This window comes from Aquarana catesbeiana, linkage group LG06 (assembly GCF_042186555.1).
Source record: "Aquarana catesbeiana isolate 2022-GZ linkage group LG06, ASM4218655v1, whole genome shotgun sequence".
NCBI lineage: Eukaryota > Metazoa > Chordata > Amphibia > Anura > Ranidae > Aquarana > Aquarana catesbeiana.
Genome location: NC_133329.1, coordinates 413,528,995 through 413,551,666, shown reverse-complemented (window position 1 = coordinate 413,551,666; position 22,672 = coordinate 413,528,995). Strand labels below are relative to the sequence as shown.

General features: G+C 51.3%; 1 protein-coding gene across 1 annotated transcript in view; it reads right to left on the bottom strand.

Annotated features, from left to right (window-relative positions):
• HEG1 (heart development protein with EGF like domains 1) overlaps positions 1-22,672 on the bottom strand; it is a 34,764-nt gene that overhangs the window by 5,351 nt on the left and 6,741 nt on the right. Inside the window, exons 2-6 of the mRNA XM_073635248.1 lie at positions 14,808-14,941; positions 13,993-14,035; positions 12,310-12,347; positions 3,226-3,313; positions 2,893-3,067 (exon numbers count right to left, since the gene is read on the bottom strand). Coding sequence (XP_073491349.1) covers positions 2,893-3,067; positions 3,226-3,313; positions 12,310-12,347; positions 13,993-14,035; positions 14,808-14,941 — 478 coding nt within the window. The remainder of the gene's footprint in view (positions 1-2,892; positions 3,068-3,225; positions 3,314-12,309; positions 12,348-13,992; positions 14,036-14,807; positions 14,942-22,672) is intronic.

Below are 22,672 nucleotides of genomic sequence, written 5' to 3'. Positions count from 1 at the left end.
AAGCACCCCCCACATGTTGAGGGCATGTGACCTGGTATGGTATGGGTACACCCGCCCCTTTCCTGACCTGCCAGGGCTGCATGCTCTGATAAGGGTCTGGTATGGATTTTGGGGGGGACCCCATGTAATTTTTTTCCTGATTTTTTTTTTGCCGGCAATTCTTTTATTTGCATTCAGCTGTCAGTGGGGAAGCCCGCTGACAGCTGATAGCTCATTGGTTGATAAGGACGCAGCGGTTGGCTTCCTGGTACCCTCCTTAGCAACCAGCTAGCAACGAGTGTGTTATGGAGAGAAAAAAAATGCAAAATGCTTTTAAAAAAACGCATAAGAAATGCAACACTTGCGTTTTTGTTGTGGCTCCATTGAAGTCTATTACACGCAAAACGCAATCTGCTGCTGGGAAAAAAAAAAAGTCCCTGATCCTTTCCAAAAAGAACGCAGCATCACAAAATGCACAGATGTGAAATACATCCATAGGAAACCATGTTAAATGGACTGTAGTGCATTTGTGCAAAACACAAAACGCACCAAAAAGTGCATAAGTGTGAATGCAGGGTCAATGTCACATTCACCGCTTTATAAATATGCCTCGGAGTCTCCATCACTTTAATCTGATGAAGTCTATACAGTGCCGAGCTCCTCTATGACACGACGCGGCACTCCGCCCGCCGCCGCGTTCACACTTTAGTGCTCCATGAATGTGCGTAAAAGTGAGCGATTTCACGCAAGTTTATGAAATGTGTGAAAAACACGCCTGGCGCTCCTGCGATGCCATTCATTGTTAAAAACGGCAAAAAAAAAACCGAGCATCAAACGTGCCTTTAACCACTTTGTGTCCACCCTATGGCAGTTTTATAGGCAGGATCATATACAGTATCTCACATAAGTAAGTACACCCCTCAGTGACATTTGTGTAAATCTTTTCTTCTATCTTTTCATGTGACAACACTGAAGAAATGACACTTGTCTACAATGTAAAGTAGTGAGTGTACAGCTTGTATAACAGTGTAAATTTGTTGTCCCCTCAAAATAACTCAACACACAGCCATTAATGTCTAAACCGCTGGCAACAAAAGTCAGTACACCCCTAAGTGAAAATCTCCAAATTGGGCCCCATTAGCCATTTTCCCTCCCTGGTGTCATGTGACTCGTTAGTGTTACAAGGTCTCAGGTGTGAATGGGGAGCAGGTGTGTTAAATTTGGTGTTATCGCTCTCACTCTCTCATACTGGTCACTGGAAGTACAACATGGCACCTCATGGCAAAGAACTCTCTGAGGATCTGAAAAAAAGAATTGTTGCTCTACATAAAGATGGCCTAGGCTATAAGAAGATTGCCAAGACCCTGAAACTGATCTGCAGCACGGTGGCCAAGACCATACAGCGGTATAACAGGACAGGTTCCACTCAGAACAGGACTCTCCATGGTCCACCAAAGAAGTTGAGGTCACGTGCTCAGCGTCATATCCAGAGGTTGTCTTTGGGAAATAGACGTATGAGTGCTGCCAGCATTGCTGCAGAGGTTGTAGGGGTGGGGGGTCAGCCTGTCAGTCCTCAGACCATACGCCGCACACTGCATCAAATTGGTCTGTATGGCTGTCATCCCAGAAGGAAGCCTCTTCTAAAGATGATGCACAAGAAAGTCCACAAACAGTTTGCTGAAGACAAGCAGACTAAGGACATGGATTACTGGAACCATGTCCTGTGGTCTGATGAGACCAAGATAAACATATTTGGTTCAGATGGTGACAAGCGTGTGTGGGGGCAACCAGGTGAGGAGGACAAAGACAAGTGTGTCTTGTCTACAGTCAAGCATGGTGGTGGGAGTGTCATGGTCTGGGGCTGCATGAGTGCTGCCGGCACTGGGGGGCTACAGCTCATTGAGGGAACCATGAATGCCAACATGTACTGTGACATACTGAAGCAGAGCATGATCCCCTCCCTTCAGAGACTGGGCCGCAGGGCAGTATTCCAACATGATAACCACCCCAAACACACCTCCAAGACCACCACTGCCTTGCTAAAGAAGCTGAGAGTAAAGGTGATGGACTGACCAAGTATGTCTCCAGACCTAAACCCTATTGATCATCTGTGGGACATCCTCAAACGGAAGGTGGAGGAGCGCAAGGTCTCTAACATCCACCAGCTCTGTGATGTCATCATGGAGGAGGGGAAGAGGACTCCAGTGACAACCTGTGAAGCTCTGGTGACCTCCATGCCCAAGAGGGTTAAGGCAATGCTGGAAAATAATGGCGGCCACACAAAATATTGACACTTTGGGCCCAATTTGGAGATTTTCACTTAGGGGTGTACTGACTTTTGTTGCCAGCGGTTTAGACATTATTGGCTGTGTGTTGAGTTATTTTGAGGGGACAGCAAATTTACACTGTTATACAAGCTGTACACTCACTACTTTACATTGTAGACAAGTGTCATTTCTTCAGTGTTGTCACATGAAAAGATAGAAGAAAAGATTTACACAAATGTGAGGGGTGTACTTACTTTTGTCAGATACTGTATATATACATGAGCCAACACTTTCGGGTAGGGGGCGCTATAAGATGCTGTCATTAAAAAACATGTGACTTTAGTGTCCACAGTGGCCCAATGTGAATGGAGATGTTTCCGGCACGCTGTACACCCAGCTGGACCCCCTATAGGTGCCGGGCCCCTGAGACATCTGCCTTTCTGCTTCCCCTGATAGTCCCATCTATTCCCTTCTCCTTCTGATATCCTCCTCTGAATGACCCTCAATCAGAACCTGCTACAATGTAGCCAGGTTGTTCCCGGGTTCCAGCGCCCTCTGCTGGGCACACAATGGGTCGTGAGTGGGAGGTTGCACAGAGGAGTTTTGCAATGGATTTTCTCATGAACCCTCCCGGAGAATCCCTCACCGGATAATAGATGTCGGTCATCTGCAGGAGGTTCTTGGTGCTCCCGTTCTCCTGCATTTCGATGGTCTCCCTCCCCCAATCGGAGGAGCGCTGGGTTTTCGGGTACTCGGCGTACGGGGACATCTGGAAGTCGCCGCTCTTGAAGATGAGTTTGCTGATGTCGTGTTTGCTCTTCCTGAAACGCAGAATCAGATTTGATGTGAGCCGATTGGTGGAAATCTGTCCCATCCCCCACCCGATTCATCGTCAGATCAGCCGAAGACGTTCTGACCCTCCCCCGTGTATCCCCCCTCTACATGATCCGGGGTCCCCAGGGGGTCGAGAAATACCAACCTGCAGCAGGTGATGGTCAGAGCGATGCCGAGGATGAGGAGGAGCCCCCCGCCGGCCGCCGATATGATCACCGTGATCAGCTGGTATGCTGCAAAACAAAACACAGGGGGGGGGGCGTCACCCGAGGGCGGGAAACGGATGCAGGGGGCGGGGCTAGGAATGACACAATGCTACAAAATAAGGAACATCCAATAGGGACACAGCACTGAAGAAAGGTAGGTGATGGCCTGAAGACCTCAAATCCGGTGTCATTGCTTCAACCAGCAACTACAGAACACCTCCTCTCTGTATTATAGAGGTGAGGAGAGGGGGAGGTGTTCTGTAGTCCTGTCCCTATTAAGGATTAAGGCTACATGCCGAAACGCGTAAGCCCTGTATTATTTTGTACTACACCTAGATCAATAAACTCATTCATTGAGGAAGATGGAGCTGCCGGCTTTCTTTTCTCTACATGTTCTGTAGTTCCGTCCTAGGGTGACAACGCTGCTCCTCCAGAGATACAGTGCAGTGAGCGTTGTCACCTTAGGACAGGAAGTGTGTTACTGGCGGGATCAACGGGGAAGTTAAATGATACGAATGTTACATGTGTTGGTGTGATCCAATAATATTCATACTGAATGGAACCCCACTATGGACTACAGAACACCTCCTCTCTGTATTATGGAGGTGAGGAGAGGGGGAGGTGTTCTGTAGTCCTTAGCTTATTAAGGATTAAGGCTACACACCGAAACGCGTAAGCCCTGTATTATTTTGTACTACACCTGGATCAATAAACTCATTCATTCCGGGAGATCGAGGTGCCGGCTTTCTTTTCTCTACATGTTCTGTAGTGCGGTCCCAGGGTGACAACGCTGCTCCTCCAGAGATACAGTGCAGTGAGCGTTGTCACCTTACTGGCAGGATCACCAGGGAAATGAAAAGCAATGAATGTTACATGTGTTGGTGTGATCCAATATTACTATGGACTATGGAACACCTCCTCTCTGTATTATGGAGGTGAGGGGAGGGGGAGGAGTTCCATAGTCCGGTCCCAGGGTGACAACGCTGCTCCTCCAGAGATCCAGTGCAGTGAGCGTTGTCACCTTAGGACAGGAAGTGTGTTAGTGGCGGGATCACCTGGGGAATAAAAAGCTACGAATGGTGTTCCCGGGATTGGATACAATGTAACGTTTAATCCTGAGAATTTCAGCCGGCAGATGTGCTGCACGTGATTGATGGTTGGGGGGGGCGGGGCAGGTGATGTCACCGCCACTCACATGACTGCATCCTGCTTCTTCACCTTTAGAACTTGCGTCTTATTATGTGGGTGGAGCCTCTTTATCAGTAATGTATGAATTAGGAGTGGGGGGGAGGGGGTAATAATGTTTTATGGCGTCTCATATAAATTCTGCTTATCAGTGAACTATTTATAGATGAAATGAGTCAAATCACAAACACCGCGCCGGGGCAAAGGGGAAAATTATCTCCGGCTGGCATAGACGCAGAATGTTCCGGATAATAAATTCGGCGCAATCGCTGCGTCCGCCAACCGCGCTCCGCACACCGCTAAAGACATCAACACCGATTCCTCCACCGGGATATCAGTTATCAATCTATCAATCAGAAATATGTCCCTGTGCAGCTGAAAGATCAAATCAGGCTTGCAGTGGGAGCGGCTAATCTGTAAAGGGATAGGCGGGAGGGGGAGGGACAGAGGTGGGCTTACAAGAGGGAGGAGCTTAGGGTGGCCATCACAAGTCTGTTACTATGTAGACTGACTATAAAAGTGTTTGTGAGTAATTGGTAACAGGGCCGTCTTTAACGCAGGGCAAAAGGGGCAGCTGCCCCGGGCCCAGTCATTGTTGTGGGGCCCAAAGCAGTTGCCCCTTGAGCCCGCACTGCCTGCAAATAGTTGATATGTGGATTCTGGAGGGCCCAAGAAAATGTTTGCCGAGAGCCGAGGCATTGTGTGTATAAGGCATCAGTGTGATCGGGGGGAGGGGGCAGAGAGCCGGGGCATTGTGTGTATAAGGCAGCAGTGTGATCGGGGGGAGGGGGCAGAGAAACGGGGCATTGTGTGTATAAGGCATCAGTGTGATCCAGGGGGAGGGGGGCAGAGAGCCGGGGCATTGTGTGTATAAGGCATCAGTGTGATCCAGGGGGAGGGGGGCAGAGAGCCGGAGCATTGTGTGTATAAGGCATCAGTGTGATCCAGGGGGAGGGGGGCAGAGAGCCGGAGCATTGTGTGTATAAGGCATCAGTGTGATCCAGGGGGAGGGGGGCAGAGAGCCGGGGCATTGTGTGTATAAGGCATCAGTGTGATCCAGGGGGAGGGGGGCAGAGAGCCGGGGCATTGTGTGTATAAGGCAGCAGTGTGATCAGGGGGAGGGGGCAGAGAGCCGGGGCATTGTGTGTATAAGGCAGCAGTGTGATCCAGGGGGAGGGGGGCAGAGAGCCGGGGCATTGTGTGTATAAGGCAGCAGTGTGATCCAGGGGGAGGGGGGCAGAGAGCCGGGGCATTGTGTGTATAAGGCATCAGTGTGATTGGGGGGAGGGGGCAGAGAGCCGGGGCATTGTGTGTATAAGGCAGCAGTGTGATTGGGGGGAGGGGGCAGAGAGCCGGGGCATTGTGTGTATAAGGCATCAGTGTGATTGGGGGGAGGGGGCAGAGAGCCGGGGCATTGTGTGTATAAGGCAGCAGTGTGATCCAGGGGGAGGGGGGCAGAGAGCCGGGGCATTGTGTGTATAAGGCAGCAGTGTGATCCAGGGGGAGGGGGGCAGAGAGCCGGGGCATTGTGTGTATAAGGCAGCAGTGTGATCGGGGGGAGGGGGCAGAGAGCCAGGGGATTGTGTGCATAAGGCAGCAGTGTGATCCAGGGGGGAGGGGGGCAGAGAGCCAGGGCATTGTGTGTATAAGGCATCAGTGTGATCCAAGGGGAGGGGGGCAGAGAGCCGGGGCATTGTGTGTATAAGGCAGCAGTGTGATCCAGGGGGGAGGGGGCAGAGAGCCGGGGCATTGTGTGTATAAGGCATCAGTGTGATCCAAGGGGAGGGGGGCAGAGAGCCGGAGCATTGTGTGTATAAGGCAGCAGTGTGATCCAGGGGGGAGGGGGGCAGAGAGCCGGGGCATTGTGTGTATAAGGCAGCAGTGTGATCCAGGGGGGAGGGGGGCAGAGAGCCAGGGCATTGTGTGTATAAGGCATCAGTGTGATCCAAGGGGAGGGGGGCAGAGAGCCGGGGCATTGTGTGTATAAGGCAGCAGTGTGATCCAGGGGGGAGGGGGCAGAGAGCCGGAGCATTGTGTGTATAAGGCAGCAGTGTGATCCAGGGGGGAGGGGGGCAGAGAGCCGGGGCATTGTGTGTATAAGGCAGCAGTGTGATCCAGGGGGGAGGGGGCAGAGAGTCGGGGCATTGTGTGTATAAGGCATCAGTGTGATCCGAGGGGGGCAGAGAGCCGGAGCATTGTGTGTATAAGGCAGCAGTGTGATCAGGGGGAGGGGGCAGAGAGCCTGGGCATTGTGTGTATAAGGCAGCAGTGTGATCCAGGGGGAGGGGGGCAGAGAGGTGGAGCATTGTGTGTATAAGGCATCAGTGTGATCCAGGGGGGAGGGGGGCAGAGAGCCGGGGCATTGTGTGTATAAGGCAGCAGTGTGATCCAGGGGGGAGGGGGCAGAGAGCCGGGGCATTGTGTGTATAAGGCATCAGTGTGATCCAAGGGGAGGGGGGCAGAGAGCCGGAGCATTGTGTGTATAAGGCAGCAGTGTGATCCAGGGGGGAGGGGGGCAGAGAGCCGGGGCATTGTGTGTATAAGGCAGCAGTGTGATCCAGGGGGGAGGAGGCAGAGAGCCGGGGCATTGTGTGTATAAGGCATCAGTGTGATCCAAGGGGAGGGGGGCAGAGAGCCGGAGCATTGTGTGTATAAGGCAGCAGTGTGATCCAGGGGGGAGGGGGTCAGAGAGCCGGGGCATTGTGTGTATAAGGCAGCAGTGTGATCCAGGGGGTAGGGGGGCAGAGAGCCAGGGCATTGTGTGTATAAGGCATCAGTGTGATCCAAGGGGAGGGGGGCAGAGAGCCGGGGCATTGTGTGTATAAGGCAGCAGTGTGATCCAGGGGGAGGGGGGCAGAGAGCCGGAGCATTGTGTGTATAAGGCAGCAGTGTGATCCAGGGGGAGGGGGGCAGAGAGCCGGGGCATTGTGTGTATAAGGCAGCAGTGTGATCCAGGGGGGAGGAGGCAGAGATCCGGGGCATTGTGTGTATAAGGCAGCAGTGTGATCCAGGGGGAGGGGGGCAGAGAGCCGGGGCATTGTGTGTATAAGGCAGCAGTGTGATCCAGGGGGGAGGAGGCAGAGAGCCGGGGCATTGTGTGTATAAGGAAGCAGTGTGATCCAGGGGGGAGGGGGGCAGAGAGCCGGGGCATTGTGTGTATAAGGCAGCAGTGTGATCCAGGGGGGAGGGGGGCAGAGAGCCAGAGATTTTTATTAATAGGGCATGTAAAATTCATGTTAGTGGTCTGCAGGATTCAAAATTGTGACTTTAGTGGTCTGTGAGGTCTGAAAGGTTGTCGACAGCGGACCTATACAAGTCAGTCCTGTGTGTTTGGCTGGAGGTTTTCTTTAAGACAAGTAAAATGATTTGTGCTGCATTACTCAATGTGTCCACAGGGTGTCAGTGTTGCTGCAGATCTGGGAGAGGTCAGGCTGGGGAAGTTTATTAGCAGGAATAATATGTGAGAATTCTGAACTCCACCCACAATTCTTCATTCCAATGATCGGTGTTCGGAGCTCTGAGGTGTATATTTCATATCTGGGCGGAGTTATGGATCTGTATTTGGGGACTGTCCAGCAGTAGATGGTTCTGGGGTCCCTCTGGGGCCCCTATCTGACCCCAGACACATGAGGGGTCCGCTCTGATGGTGCCGCGCTCTGTACTCCACCCTCCCCCCAGGGACCGCACTCCGAGAAAAGGAGAACAAACTGCAGCCAATGCTGGACTGACCAATCAGATTTCCTCCTGCACAATGAAAGGCGACACCCAACTGACAGCAACTCCAATTCTCTTCTCATTCCCTCCAGTTCTGAAGAGTCTTGTGATGAACTAAGAGAGCAGAGAGAGAGCAGACAGGACCTGACCCCCGGGGGGTTATTGAGGGGGTTCAGTGCACAGGACCTGACCCCTGAGGGGGTTATTGAGGGGGTTCAGTGCACAGGACCTGACCCCCGAGGGGTTATTGAGGGGGTTCAGTGCACAGGACCTGACCCCTGGGGGGGTTATTGAGGGGGTTCAGTGCACAGGACCTGACCCCCCCGGGGGGGACTGAGGGGGTTCAGTGCACAGGACCTGACCCCCCGGGGGGTTATTGAGGGGGTTCAGTGCACAGGACCTGACCCCCGGGGGGTTATTGAGGGGGTTCAGTGCACAGGACCTGACCCCTGGGGGGGTTATTGAGGGGGTTCAGTGCACAGGACCTGACCCCTGGGGGGGTTATTGAGGGGGTTCAGTGCACAGGACCTGACCCCCCCGGGGGGGGACTGAGGGGGTTCAGTGCACAGGACCTGACCCCCCGGGGGGGTTATTGAGGGGGTTCAGTGCACAGGACCTGACCCCTGGGGGGGTTATTGAGGGGGTTCAGTTCACAGGACCTGACCCCCCGGGGGGGGGACTGAGGGGGTTCAGTGCACAGGACCTGACCCCCCCGGGGGGGTTATTGAGGGGGTTCAGTGCACAGGACCTGACCCCCAGGGGGGATTATTGAGGGGGTTCAGTTCACAGGACCTGACCCCCGGGGGGGGATTATTGAGGGGGTTCAGTGCACAGGACCTGACCTCTGGGGGGGTACTGAAGGGGTTCAGTTCACAGGACCTGACCCCCGGGGGGGGATTATTGAGGGGGTTCAGTGCACAGGACCTGACCTCTGGGGGGGTACTGAAGGGGTTCAGTGCACAGGACCTGACCCCCCGGGGGGGATTATTGAGGGGGTTCAGTTCACAGGACCTGACCCCTGGGGGGGGTTATTGAGGGGGTTCAGTGCACAGGACCTGACCCCCCCCGGGGGGATTATTGAGGGGGTTCAGTGCACAGGACCTGACCCCTGGGGGGGTTATTGAGGGGGTTCAGTGCACAGGACCTGACCCCTGGGGGGGTTATTGAGGGGGTTCAGTGCACAGGACCTGACCCCCGGGGGGGTTATTGAGGGGGTTCAGTGCACAGGACCTGACCCCTGGGGGGGTTATTGAGGGGGTTCAGTGCACAGGACCTGACCCCTGGGGGGGTTATTGAGGGGATTCAGTGCACAGGACCTGACCCCCCCGGGGGGGGATTATTGAGGGGGTTCAGTGCACAGGACCTGACCCCTGGGGGGGTTATTGAGGGGATTCAGTGCACAGGACCTGACCCCCCCGGGGGGGGATTATTGAGGGGGTTCAGTGCACAGGACCTGACCCCCCGGGGGATTATTGAGGGGGTTCAGTGCACAGGACCTGACCCCTGGGGGGGTTATTGAGGGGATTCAGTGCACAGGACCTGACCCCCCCGGGGGGGGATTATTGAGGGGGTTCAGTGCACAGGACCTGACCCCTGGGGGGGTTATTGAGGGGATTCAGTGCACAGGACCTGACCCCCCCGGGGGGGGATTATTGAGGGGGTTCAGTGCACAGGACCTGACCCCCCGGGGGATTATTGAGGGGGTTCAGTGCACAGGACCTGACCCCCCGGGGGGATTATTGAGGGGGTTCAGTGCACAGGACCTGACCCCCCCGGGGGATTATTGAGGGGGTTCAGTGCACAGGACCTGACCCCCCCGGGGGGGGATTATTGAGGGGGTTCAGTGCACAGGACCTGACCCCCCGGGGGATTATTGAGGGGGTTCAGTGCACAGGACCTGACCCCCCGGGGGGGTTATTGAGGGGGTTCAGTGCACAGGACCTGACCCCCCGGGGGATTATTGAGGGGGTTCAGTGCACAGGACCTGACCCCCCGGGGGGATTATTGAGGGGGTTCAGTGCACATAGGGGACCAGAATGAGGGTACAGATATGTTGGGGTCAACCTTTCAGCGATTCACAAAGTAGAACTCTGGGGGGCGCCACCAACAATTACACTTGTGTCAAGTTAGCATCACAATCTTGGAAATTCCAGTGTCTATATAGCAGCACACAGCCAATACAGAACTACAAGTCCCAGCAGTCCCAGTGTCTATATAGCAGCACACAGCCAATACAGAACTACAAGTCCCAGCAGTGATAAGCTGCTTATTCAAATCCCCTTCCAGTCTCCGGAATGCTTTCCCCTCCTCCCCACACTTCTATGACTCAGCATTGCTGTCCATGATATCGGTGATAGATAAGAAGGAGCACAATGTTTAGTGTGGTCAGCACTTCCTCATAGAACCTCATTTATTAAGTGAATCCATAAAATGATCCAAAAGGATCGATGATAAAAACCTTCATAGAGAGTGCAGCGAGCCCCACTAACAGGAAGATCGTTTTCCATAGAAGTCTGAGAACATCCCCCCCCCCAATACACACAATCATATCCCCCCCGATACACACAATCATTGTACCTGAACTTTCCAGGAAGAATTGTTGTGCACATTTCTTATAAATAAATTACTAAACCGCATTTCTGTTTTCTGTGATTAGACTTCAGACTGAGATAATACGATTTTATCTGCATCTGATACAACCCGATACAAACCGATACAACCCGATACAATCCGATACAAACCGATACAAACCGATACAACCCGATACAACCCGATACAATCCGATACAAACCGATACAAACCGATACAAACCGATACAACCCGATACAACCCGATACAACCCGATACAATCCGATACAAACCGATACAACCCGATACAAACCGATACAACCCGATACAATCCGATACAAACCGATACAAACCGATACAAACCGATACAAACCGATACAACCCGATACAAACCGATACAAACCGATACAACCCGATACAAACCGATACAACCCGATACAAGCCGATACAACCCGATACAAGCCGATACAACCCGATACAACCCGATACAAGCCGATACAAACCGATACAACCCGATACAACCCGATACAACCCGATACAACCCGATACAAGCCGATACAACCCGATACAACCCGATACAACCCGATACAACCCGATACAAACTGATACAACCTGATACAAACCGATACAACCCAATACAACTCGATACAATCTGATACAAACCGATACAACCCGATACAAACCGATACAAACCGATACAACCCGATACAATCCGATACAAACCGATACAAACCGATACAAACCGATACACCCCGATACAACCCGATACAAACCGATACAACCCGATACAAACCGATACAACCCGATACAAGCCGATACAACCCGATACAACCCGATACAAGCCGATACAAACCGATACAACCCGATACAAGCCGATACAACCCGATACAAGCCGATACAAACCGATACAACCCGATACAACCCGATACAACCCGATACAACCCGATACAACCCGATACAAACTGATACAACCCGATACAAACCGATACAACCCAATACAACTCGATACAATCTGATACAAACCGATACAACCCGATACATTCCGATACAACCTGATACAATCCAATACAACCCGATACAATCCAATCCTATACAATCCAATACAACCTGATACAATCCGATACAATCCGATACAACCCAATACAACCTGATACAATCCAATACAACCTGATACAATCCGATACAACCCGATACAACCCGATACAATCCGATACAACCCGATACAATCCAATACAATCTGATCTCTCCAGCAGATTAATCAGATTATCTCCATCCCCCGACATCCCAGTGGGCTCGGCAAGGTGTTAATGGCGTAGAAATGGCGATCTGCCGGGGTCACAATGTGGGGGACATTTTAGGGGTCACCATCACCTTCCCCCCACCATCCCGCAGTGTCAGTTCACACACATTATATACACACAATGTATACAGCTTTATACACGAGAGGGGGGGAGGGGTCATCTGACAGTAAAGGGGAATTTGGGTTCAATGGAAGGGGGAGGGGCTATATAAATCAATAATGGGCGGAGCCTTTTCTTGCGCTGCATTAAACTTACGGTTGGAGCAGTTGAATCCTCCCAGTCCGAAGGGACATCTAGAAAATAAGAGGCAGAAGAATCGTCATAAAACGTTTTCCCAATCCGGAGACAATTCCGCACTCACACTTTATAAACGATGGATTTCCATGTCAGCCAATCAGATTTCACCTTCCACTGACACCAGAGCTGTGAAAGTGGGACTCCGGACAAAACATGGAGGAAATGTCGGGACATCAATAGAAACACAATGACAGGTTCTCGGTCCTTATTATGTCCCTCAGGTGTCCCTGGGACAGGAAGTGAGGAAAATTTCCCCAGCGGGGGTCACCAACAAAGGCTCCGCCCCTCCTTCAAACACCAAGAAAAAAATGTTTTGGTTGAATGTTCAGCTCTGTCACACTTTGAATGACAATTACTCGGTCATGTGACACTGTACACAGAGGACATTTGTATCATTTTCTTCCCACAAATAGAGATTTCTTTCGGTGGTATTTCATCACCTCGGGGGGGGGGGGGGGGTTCTATGTTTTTGCTAAACAAACTAAAAAAGACCGAAAAAAAGTTTTTCTTGGTTTCTGTCATAACATTTAGTTTTCTTCTTCACTGATGGGCACTGATGAGTTGGCACTGATAGGTGGTATTGATTGGCACTGACAGGTGGCACTGATGGACACTAATAGATTGCACTGATGGGCAGCACTAATGGGCACTGATAGGCGACACTGATAGGTGGCACTGACAGGCGGCACTGATGGGCACTGATCAGTGGAACTGATGGGCACTGATAGGTGGCACTGATGGGCACTGATAGGTGGCATTGATTGGCACTGACAGGTGGCACTGATGGGCACTGATAGGCAGCACTGATATGCAGCACTGATGGGCACTGATAGGCAGCACTGATAGGTGGCACTGACAGGAGGCACTGATGGGCACTGACCAGTGGAACTGATGGGCACTGATAGGCGGCACTAATTGGCACTGACAGGTGGCACTGAAGGACACTAATAGATGGCACCGATGGGCAGCACTAATTGGCACTGATTGGCGGCACTGATAGATGGCACTGACAGGTGGCATTGATTGGCACTGACTGGTGGCACTGATATGCAGAACTGATGGGCACTGATAGGTGGCACTCATGGGCACTGACCAGTGGAACTGATGGGCACTAATAGATGGCACTGACGGGCAGCACTGATGATGAGATACTGACAGGTGTTACTGATGGGCTCTGATTGGCACTGTGGTGGGCACTGGGAGACTTTATTGAGGGGCACTGACTGGCAGCTAGAATTATATATGTTCTGTGTGGAGCGGTCATACATGTTCATTACACGCGGGCTCTGCGTCCTGCTGAGTGCTGCACAGTGATTGGACGTTACCGCTCCTCTCTCTGCCTATGAATCTGACTAAAGACAACTTACTGTCTATGAAACTAACTGAGCTTATCTCAGCAATCCTGCATTCCTTTTTATACCGCTGACCACTAGAGGGAGCGCTTACACTACCCTTCATGAAATACAATAATCAAAATATGGAACAGCAATTTCTGCCCTGAGACATTTACAGTATTAAAATGAAATGTGTACTTTCTAAAAATTTGTCTTCATTTTAATTTTTGTTTTGTCGCAGAGCGATACCCCGGCATGTCCCCCCAGCGTGATCAAAACAACCCCCAGAGCTCCGCCCCTTTCTCACCTCACACAGACTCCATCCTGAAGCTGATAGCCGTCATCACAAGCTGTGGAGGAAATGACATTATTAGTGTTACTGGGCAAAAGTGACAGTTGTAGGTGGATGTCCTGTGAAGAACGCCCACCGGGTGACTGTCTGGGGTGCCGGCAGACAGATTTGATAGATGGAGTTCCTGACTCTGAATCCCCATCAGGGACACTGCCGTTCCTTTCACCTATCTCCCGTCTGATCAATGTTTATAAACAATGTTACTTTGTATCTCTCTATCTCCCGTCTGATCAATGTTTATAAACAATGTTACTTTGTATCTTTCTATCTCCAGTCTGATGTTTATAAACAATGTTACTTTGTATCTCTCTATCTCCGTCTGATCAATGTTTATAAACAATGTTATTTTGTATCTCTCTATCTCCCGTCTGATCAATGTTTATAAACAATGTTATTTTGTATCTCTCTATCTCCCGTCTGATCAATGTTTATAAACAATGTTACTTTGTATCTCTCTATCTCCCGTCTGATCAATGTTTATAAACAATGTTACTTTGTATCTCTCTATCTCCCGTCTGATCAATGTTTATAAACAATGTTACTTTGTATCTCTCTATCTCCCGTCTGATCAATGTTTATAAACAATGTTACTTTGTATCTCTCTATCTCCCGTCTGATCAATGTTTATAAACAATGTTACTTTGTATCTCTCTATCTCCCGTCTGATCAATGTTTATAAACAATGTTACTTTGTATCTCTCTATCTCCCGTCTGATCAATGTTTATAAACAATGTTACTTTGTATCTCTCGGTTGGTCAGGGACTCTCACCTCGGCAGGAGCGGTCCGTTGTGCTGTATTTGAAGTATCCGGCCTTACACTGGCACTGGGCAATGCCGGCCGGGTCGGCGCACTCCGCCGTCTCATTGTCACATCCGGGTTCTTCAATTTGCACAGACTGACAGCTAAGAGCAGAAAGAGAAAGATTAGTGAGGACATTAGAGTGTAAGCTCCTCTGTACAGAGACTGATGTGACTGTGGGGGAGGGGACATTAGAGTGTAAGCTCCTCTGTATAGAGACTGATGTGACTGTGGGGGAGGGGACATTAGAGTGTAAGCTCCTCTGTATAGAGACTGATGTGTGGGGGGAGGGGACATTAGAGTGTAAGCTCCTCTGTATAGAGACTGATGTGACTGTGGGGGAGGGGACATTAGAGTGTAAGCTCCTCTGTACAGAGTGATGTGACTGTGGGGGGAGGGGACATTAGAGTGTAAGCTCCTCTGTACAGAGACTGATGTGACTGTGGGGGGAGGGGACATTAGAGTGTAAGCTCCTCTGTATAGAGACTGATGTGACTGTGGGGGAGGGGACATTAGAGTGTAAGCTCCTCTGTACAGAGACTGATGTGACTGTGGGGGGAGGGGACATTAGAGTGTAAGCTCCTCTGTACAGAGACTGATGTGACTGTGGGGGAGGGGACATTAGAGTGTAAGCTCCTCTGTATAGAGACTGATGTGACTGTGGGGGGAGGGGACATTAGAGTGTAAGCTCCTCTGTATAGAGATTGATGTGACTGTGGGGGAGGGGACATTAGAGTGTAAGCTCCTCTGTACAGAGACTGATGTGACTGTGGGGGAGGGGACATTAGAGTGTAAGCTCCTCTGTACAGAGACTGATGTGACTGTGGGGGGGAGGGGACATTAGAGTGTAAGCTCCTCTGTACAGAGACTGATGTGACTGTGGGGGGAGTGGACATTAGAGTGTAAGCTCCTCTGTATAGAGACTGATGTGACTGTGGGGGGAGGGGACATTAGAGTGTAAGCTCCTCTGTACAGAGACTGATGTGACTGTGGGGGAGGGGACATTAGAGTGTAAGCTCCTCTGTACAGAGACTGATGTGACTGTGGGGGAGGGGACATTAGAGTGTAAGCTCCTCTGTACAGAGACTGATGTGACTGTGGGGGAGGGGACATTAGAGTGTAAGCTCCTCTGTATAGAGATTGATGTGACTGTGGGGGAGGGGACATTAGAGTGTAAGCTCCTCTGTACAGAGACTGATGTGACTGTGGGGGAGGGGACATTAGAGTGTAAGCTCCTCTGTATAGAGACTGATGTGACTGTGGGGGGAGGGGACATTAGAGTGTAAGCTCCTCTGTATAGAGACTGATGTGACTATGGGGGGAGGGGACATTAGAGTGTAAGCTCCTCTGTACAGAGACTGATGTGACTGTGGGGGAGGGGACATTAGAGTGTAAGCTCCTCTGTATAGAGACTGATGTGACTGTGGGGGGGAGGGGACATTAGAGTGTAAGCTCCTCTGTACAGAGACTGATGTGACTGTGGGGGAGGGGACATTAGAGTGTAAGCTCCTCTGTATAGAGACTGATGTGACTGTGGGGGAGGGGACATTAGAGTGTAAGCTCCTCTGTATAGAGACTGATGTGACTGTGGGGGGAGGGGACATTAGAGTGTAAGCTCCTCTGTACAGAGACTGATGTGACTGTGGGGGGAGGGGACATTAGAGTGTAAGCTCCTCTGTATAGAGACTGATGTGACTGTGGGGGAGGGGACATTAGAGTGTAAGCTCCTCTGTACAGAGACTGATGTGACTGTGGGGGGAGGGGACATTAGAGTGTAAGCTCCTCTGTACAGAGACTGATGTGACTGTGGGGGGAGGGGACATTAGAGTGTAAGCTCCTCTGTATAGAGACTGATGTGACTGTGGGGGAGGGGACATTAGAGTGTAAGCTCCTCTGTACAGAGACTGATGTGACTGTGGGGGGAGGGGACATTAGAGTGTAAGCTCCTCTGTACAGAGACTGATGTGACTGTGGGGGAGGGGACATTAGAGTGTAAGCTCCTCTGTACAGAGACTGATGTGACTGTGGGGGGAGGGGACATTAGAGTGTAAGCTCCTCTGTATAGAGATTGATGTGACTGTGGGGGAGGGGACATTAGAGTGTAAGCTCCTCTGTACAGAGACTGATGTGACTGTGGGGGAGGGGACATTAGAGTGTAAGCTCCTCTGTACAGAGACTGATGTGACTGTGGGGGGGAGGGGACATTAGAGTGTAAGCTCCTCTGTACAGAGACTGATGTGACTGTGGGGGAGGGGACATTAGAGTGTAAGCTCCTCTGTACAGAGACTGATGTGACTGTGGGGGAGGGGGACATTAGAGTGTAAGCTCCTCTGTACAGAGACTGATGTGACTGTGGGGGAGGGGGACATTAGAGTGTAAGCTCCTCTGTACAGAGACTGATGTGACTGTGGGGGAGGGGACATTAGAGTGTAAGCTCCTCTGTATAGAGATTGATGTGACTGTGGGGGGAGGGGACATTAGAGTGTAAGCTCCTCTGTACAGAGACTGATGTGACTGTGGGGGAGGGGACATTAGAGTGTAAGCTCCTCTGTACAGAGACTGATGTGACTGTGGGGGAGGGGACATTAGAGTGTAAGCTCCTCTGTATAGAGACTGATGTGACTGTGGGGGAGGGGACATTAGAGTGTAAGCTCCTCTGTACAGAGACTGATGTGACTGTGGGGGGAGGGGACATTAGAGTGTAAGCTCCTCTGTATAGAGATTGATGTGACTGTGGGGGAGGGGACATTAGAGTGTAAGCTCCTCTGTATAGAGACTGATGTGACTATGGGGGGAGGGGACATTAGAGTGTAAGCTCCTCTGTACAGAGACTGATGTGACTGTGGGGGAGGGGACATTAGAGTGTAAGCTCCTCTGTATAGAGACTGATGTGACTGTGGGGGGAGGGGACATTAGAGTGTAAGCTCCTCTGTACAGAGACTGATGTGACTGTGGGGGAGGGGACATTAGAGTGTAAGCTCCTCTGTATAGAGACTGATGTGACTGTGGGGGAGGGGACATTAGAGTGTAAGCTCCTCTGTATAGAGACTGATGTGACTGTGGGGGAGGGGACATTAGAGTGTAAGCTCCTCTGTATAGAGACTGATGTGACTGTGGGGGAGGGGACATTAGAGTGTAAGCTCCTCTGTACAGAGACTGATGTGACTGTGGGGGGGGGGGGGGACATTAGAGTGTAAGCTCCTCTGTATAGAGACTGATGTGACTGTGGGGGGGAGGGGACATTAGAGTGTAAGCTCCTCTGTACAGAGACTGATGTGACTGTGGGGGAGGGGACATTAGAGTGTAAGCTCCTCTGTACAGAGACTGATGTGACTGTGGGGGAGGGGACATTAGAGTGTAAGCTCCTCTGTACAGAGACTGATGTGACTGTGGGGGAGGGGACATTAGAGTGTAAGCTCCTCTGTATAGAGATTGATGTGACTGTGGGGGAGGGGACATTAGAGTGTAAGCTCCTCTGTACAGAGACTGATGTGACTGTGGGGGAGGGGACATTAGAGTGTAAGCTCCTCTGTATAGAGACTGATGTGACTGTGGGGGAGGGGACATTAGAGTGTAAGCTCCTCTGTATAGAGACTGATGTGACTGTGGGGGAGGGGACATTAGAGTGTAAGCTCCTCTGTACAGAGACTGATGTGACTGTGGGGGAGGGGACATTAGAGTGTAAGCTCCTCTGTATAGAGACTGATGTGACTGTGGGGGGGAGGGGACATTAGAGTGTAAGCTCCTCTGTACAGAGACTGATGTGACTGTGGGGGAGGGGACATTAGAGTGTAAGCTCCTCTGTACAGAGACTGATGTGACTGTGGGGGAGGGGACATTAGAGTGTAAGCTCCTCTGTACAGAGACTGATGTGACTGTGGGGGAGGGGACATTAGAGTGTAAGCTCCTCTGTATAGAGACTGATGTGACTGTGGGGGAGGGGACATTAGAGTGTAAGCTCCTCTGTACAGAGACTGATGTGACTGTGGGGGAGTGGACATTAGAGTGTAAGCTCCTCTGTATAGAGACTGATGTGACTGTGGGGGAGGGGACATTAGAGTGTAAGCTCCTCTGTACAGAGACTGATGTGACTGTGGGGGAGGGGACATTAGAGTGTAAGCTCCTCTGTATAGAGACTGATGTGACTGTGGGGGGAGGGGACATTAGAGTGTAAGCTCCTCTGTATAGAGAGTGATGTGACTGGGGGGGAGGGGACATTAGAGTGTAAGCTCCTCTGTATAGAGACTGATGTGACTGTGGGGGAGGGGACATTAGAGTGTAAGCTCCTCTGTATAGAGACTGATGTGACTGTGGGGGGAGGGGACATTAGAGTGTAAGCTCCTCTGTATAGAGACTGATGTGACTGTGGGGGAGGGGACATTAGAGTGTAAGCTCCTCTGTACAGAGACTGATGTGACTGTAGGGGGAGGGGGACATTAGAGTGTAAGCTCCTCTGTACAGAGACTGATGTGACTGTGGGGGGGGGGGGGGGACATTAGAGTGTAAGCTCCTCTGTATAGAGACTGATGTGACTGTGGGGGAGGGGACATTAGAGTGTAAGCTCCTCTGTATAGAGACTGATGTGACTGTGGGGGGAGAGGACATTAGAGTGTAAGCTCCTCTGTACAGAGACTGATGTGACTGTGGGGGAGGGGACATTAGAGTGTAAGCTCCTCTGTATAGAGACTGATGTGACTGTGGGGGAGGGGACATTAGAGTGTAAGCTCCTCTGTATAGAGACTGATGTGACTGTGGGGGGAGGGGACATTACAGTGTAAGCTCCTCTGTATAGAGACTGATGTGACTGTGGGGGAGGGGACATTAGAGTGTAAGCTCCTCTGTATAGAGACTGATGTGACTGGGGGGGAGGGGACATTAGAGTGTAAGCTCCTCTGTACAGAGACTGATGTGACTGTGGGGGAGGGGACATTAGAGTGTAAGCTCCTCTGTATAGAGACTGATGTGACTGTGTGGGGGGAGGGGACATTAGAGTGTAAGCTCCTCTGTACAGAGACTGATGTGACTGTGGGGGAGGGGACATTAGAGTGTAAGCTCCTCTGTACAGAGACTGATGTGACTGTGGGGGAGGGGACATTAGAGTGTAAGCTCCTCTGTACAGAGACTGATGTGACTGTGGGGGAGGGGACATTAGAGTGTAAGCTCCTCTGTACAGAGACTGATGTGACTGTGGGGGAGGGGACATTAGAGTGTAAGCTCCTCTGTATAGAGACTGATGTGACTGTGGGGGGGAGGGGACATTAGAGTGTAAGCTCCTCTGTACAGAGACTGATGTGACTGTGGGGGGAGGGGACATTAGAGTGTAAGCTCCTCTGTATAGAGACTGATGTGACTGTGGGGGAGGGGACATTAGAGTGTAAGCTCCTCTGTATAGAGACTGATATGACTGTGGGGGAGGGGACATTAGAGTGTAAGCTCCTCTGTACAGAGACTGATGTGACTGTGGGGGAGGGGACATTAGAGTGTAAGCTCCTCTGTACAGAGACTGATGTGACTGTGGGGGAGGGGACATTAGAGTGTAAGCTCCTCTGTATAGAGACTGATGTGACTGTGGGGGAGGGGACATTAGAGTGTAAGCTCCTCTGTACAGAGACTGATGTGACTGTGGGGGAGTGGACATTAGAGTGTAAGCTCCTCTGTATAGAGACTGATGTGACTGTGGGGGAGGGGACATTAGAGTGTAAGCTCCTCTGTACAGAGACTGATGTGACTGTGGGGGAGGGGACATTAGAGTGTAAGCTCCTCTGTATAGAGACTGATGTGACTGTGGGGGGAGGGGGACATTAGAGTGTAAGCTCCTCTGTATAGAGACGTGATGTGACTGGGGGGGAGGGGACATTAGAGTGTAAGCTCCTCTGTATAGAGAGCTGATGTGACTGGGGGGGAGGGGACATTAGAGTGTAAGCTCCTCTGTATAGAGACTGATGTGACTGTGGGGGGAGGGGACATTAGAGTGTAAGCTCCTCTGTACAGAGACTGATGTGACTGTGGGGGGAGGGGACATTAGAGTGTAAGCTCCTCTGTATAGAGACTGATGTGACTGTGGGGGAGGGGACATTAGAGTGTAAGCTCCTCTGTATAGAGACTGATGTGACTGTGGGGGGAGGGGACATTAGAGTGTAAGCTCCTCTGTACAGAGACTGATGTGACTGTGGGGGAGGGGACATTAGAGTGTAAGCTCCTCTGTACAGAGACTGATGTGACTGTGGGGGAGGGGACATTAGAGTGTAAGCTCCTCTGTACAGAGACTGATGTGACTGTGGGGGGAGGGGACATTAGAGTGTAAGCTCCTCTGTACAGAGACTGATGTGACTGTGGGGGGAGGGGACATTAGAGTGTAAGCTCCTCTGTACAGAGACTGATGTGACTGTGGGGGGAGGGGACATTAGAGTGTAAGCTCCTCTGTACAGAGACTGATGTGACTGTGGGGGAGGGGACATTAGAGTGTAAGCTCCTCTGTACAGAGACTGATGTGACTGTGGGGGGAGGGGACATTAGAGTGTAAGCTCCTCTGTATAGAGACTGATGTGACTGTGGGGGAGGGGACATTAGAGTGTAAGCTCCTCTGTACAGAGACTGATGTGACTGTGGGGGGAGGGGACATTAGAGTGTAAGCTCCTCTGTATAGAGACTGATGTGACTGTGGGGGGAGGGGACATTAGAGTGTAAGCTCCTCTGTACTAGAGACTGATGTGACTGTGGGGGGAGGGGACATTAGAGTGTAAGCTCCTCTGTACAGAGACTGATGTGACTGTGGGGGAGGGGACATTAGAGTGTAAGCTCCTCTGTATAGAGACTGATGTGACTGTGGGGGAGGGGACATTAGAGTGTAAGCTCCTCTGTATAGAGACTGATGTGACTGTGGGGGAGGGGACATTAGAGTGTAAGCTCCTCTGTATAGAGACTGATGTGACTGTGGGGGAGGGGACATTAGAGTGTAAGCTCCTCTGTATAGAGACTGATGTGACTGTGGGGGAGGGGACATTAGAGTGTAAGCTCCTCTGTACAGAGACTGATGTGACTGTGGGGGAGGGGACATTAGAGTGTAAGCTCCTCTGTATAGAGACTGATGTGACTGTGGGGGAGGGGACATTAGAGTGTAAGCTCCTCTGTATAGAGACTGATGTGACTGTGGGGGGAGGGGACATTAGAGTGTAAGCTCCTCTGTATAGAGACTGATGTGACTGTGGGGGAGGGGACATTAGAGTGTAAGCTCCTCTGTACAGAGACTGATGTGACTGTGGGGGAGGGGACATTAGAGTGTAAGCTCCTCTGTATAGAGACTGATGTGACTGTGGGGGAGGGGACATTAGAGTGTAAGCTCCTCTGTATAGAGACTGATGTGACTGTGGGGGGAGGGGACATTAGAGTGTAAGCTCCTCTGTATAGAGACTGATGTGACTGTGGGGGAGGGGACATTAGAGTGTAAGCTCCTCTGTATAGAGACTGATGTGACTGTGGGGGAGGGGACATTAGAGTGTAAGCTCCTCTGTATAGAGACTGATGTGACTGTGGGGGAGGGGACATTAGAGTGTAAGCTCCTCTGTATAGAGACTGATGTGACTGTGGGGGAGGGGACATTAGAGTGTAAGCTCCTCTGTATAGAGACTGATGTGACTGTGGGGGAGGGGACATTAGAGTGTAAGCTCCTCTGTATAGAGACTGATGTGACTGTGGGGGAGGGGACATTAGAGTGTAAGCTCCTCTGTACAGAGCTGATGTGACTGTGGGGGAGGGGACATTAGAGTGTAAGCTCCTCTGTATCTGTCGTGATGTGACTGTGGGGGAGGGGACATTAGAGTGTAAGCTCCTCTGGT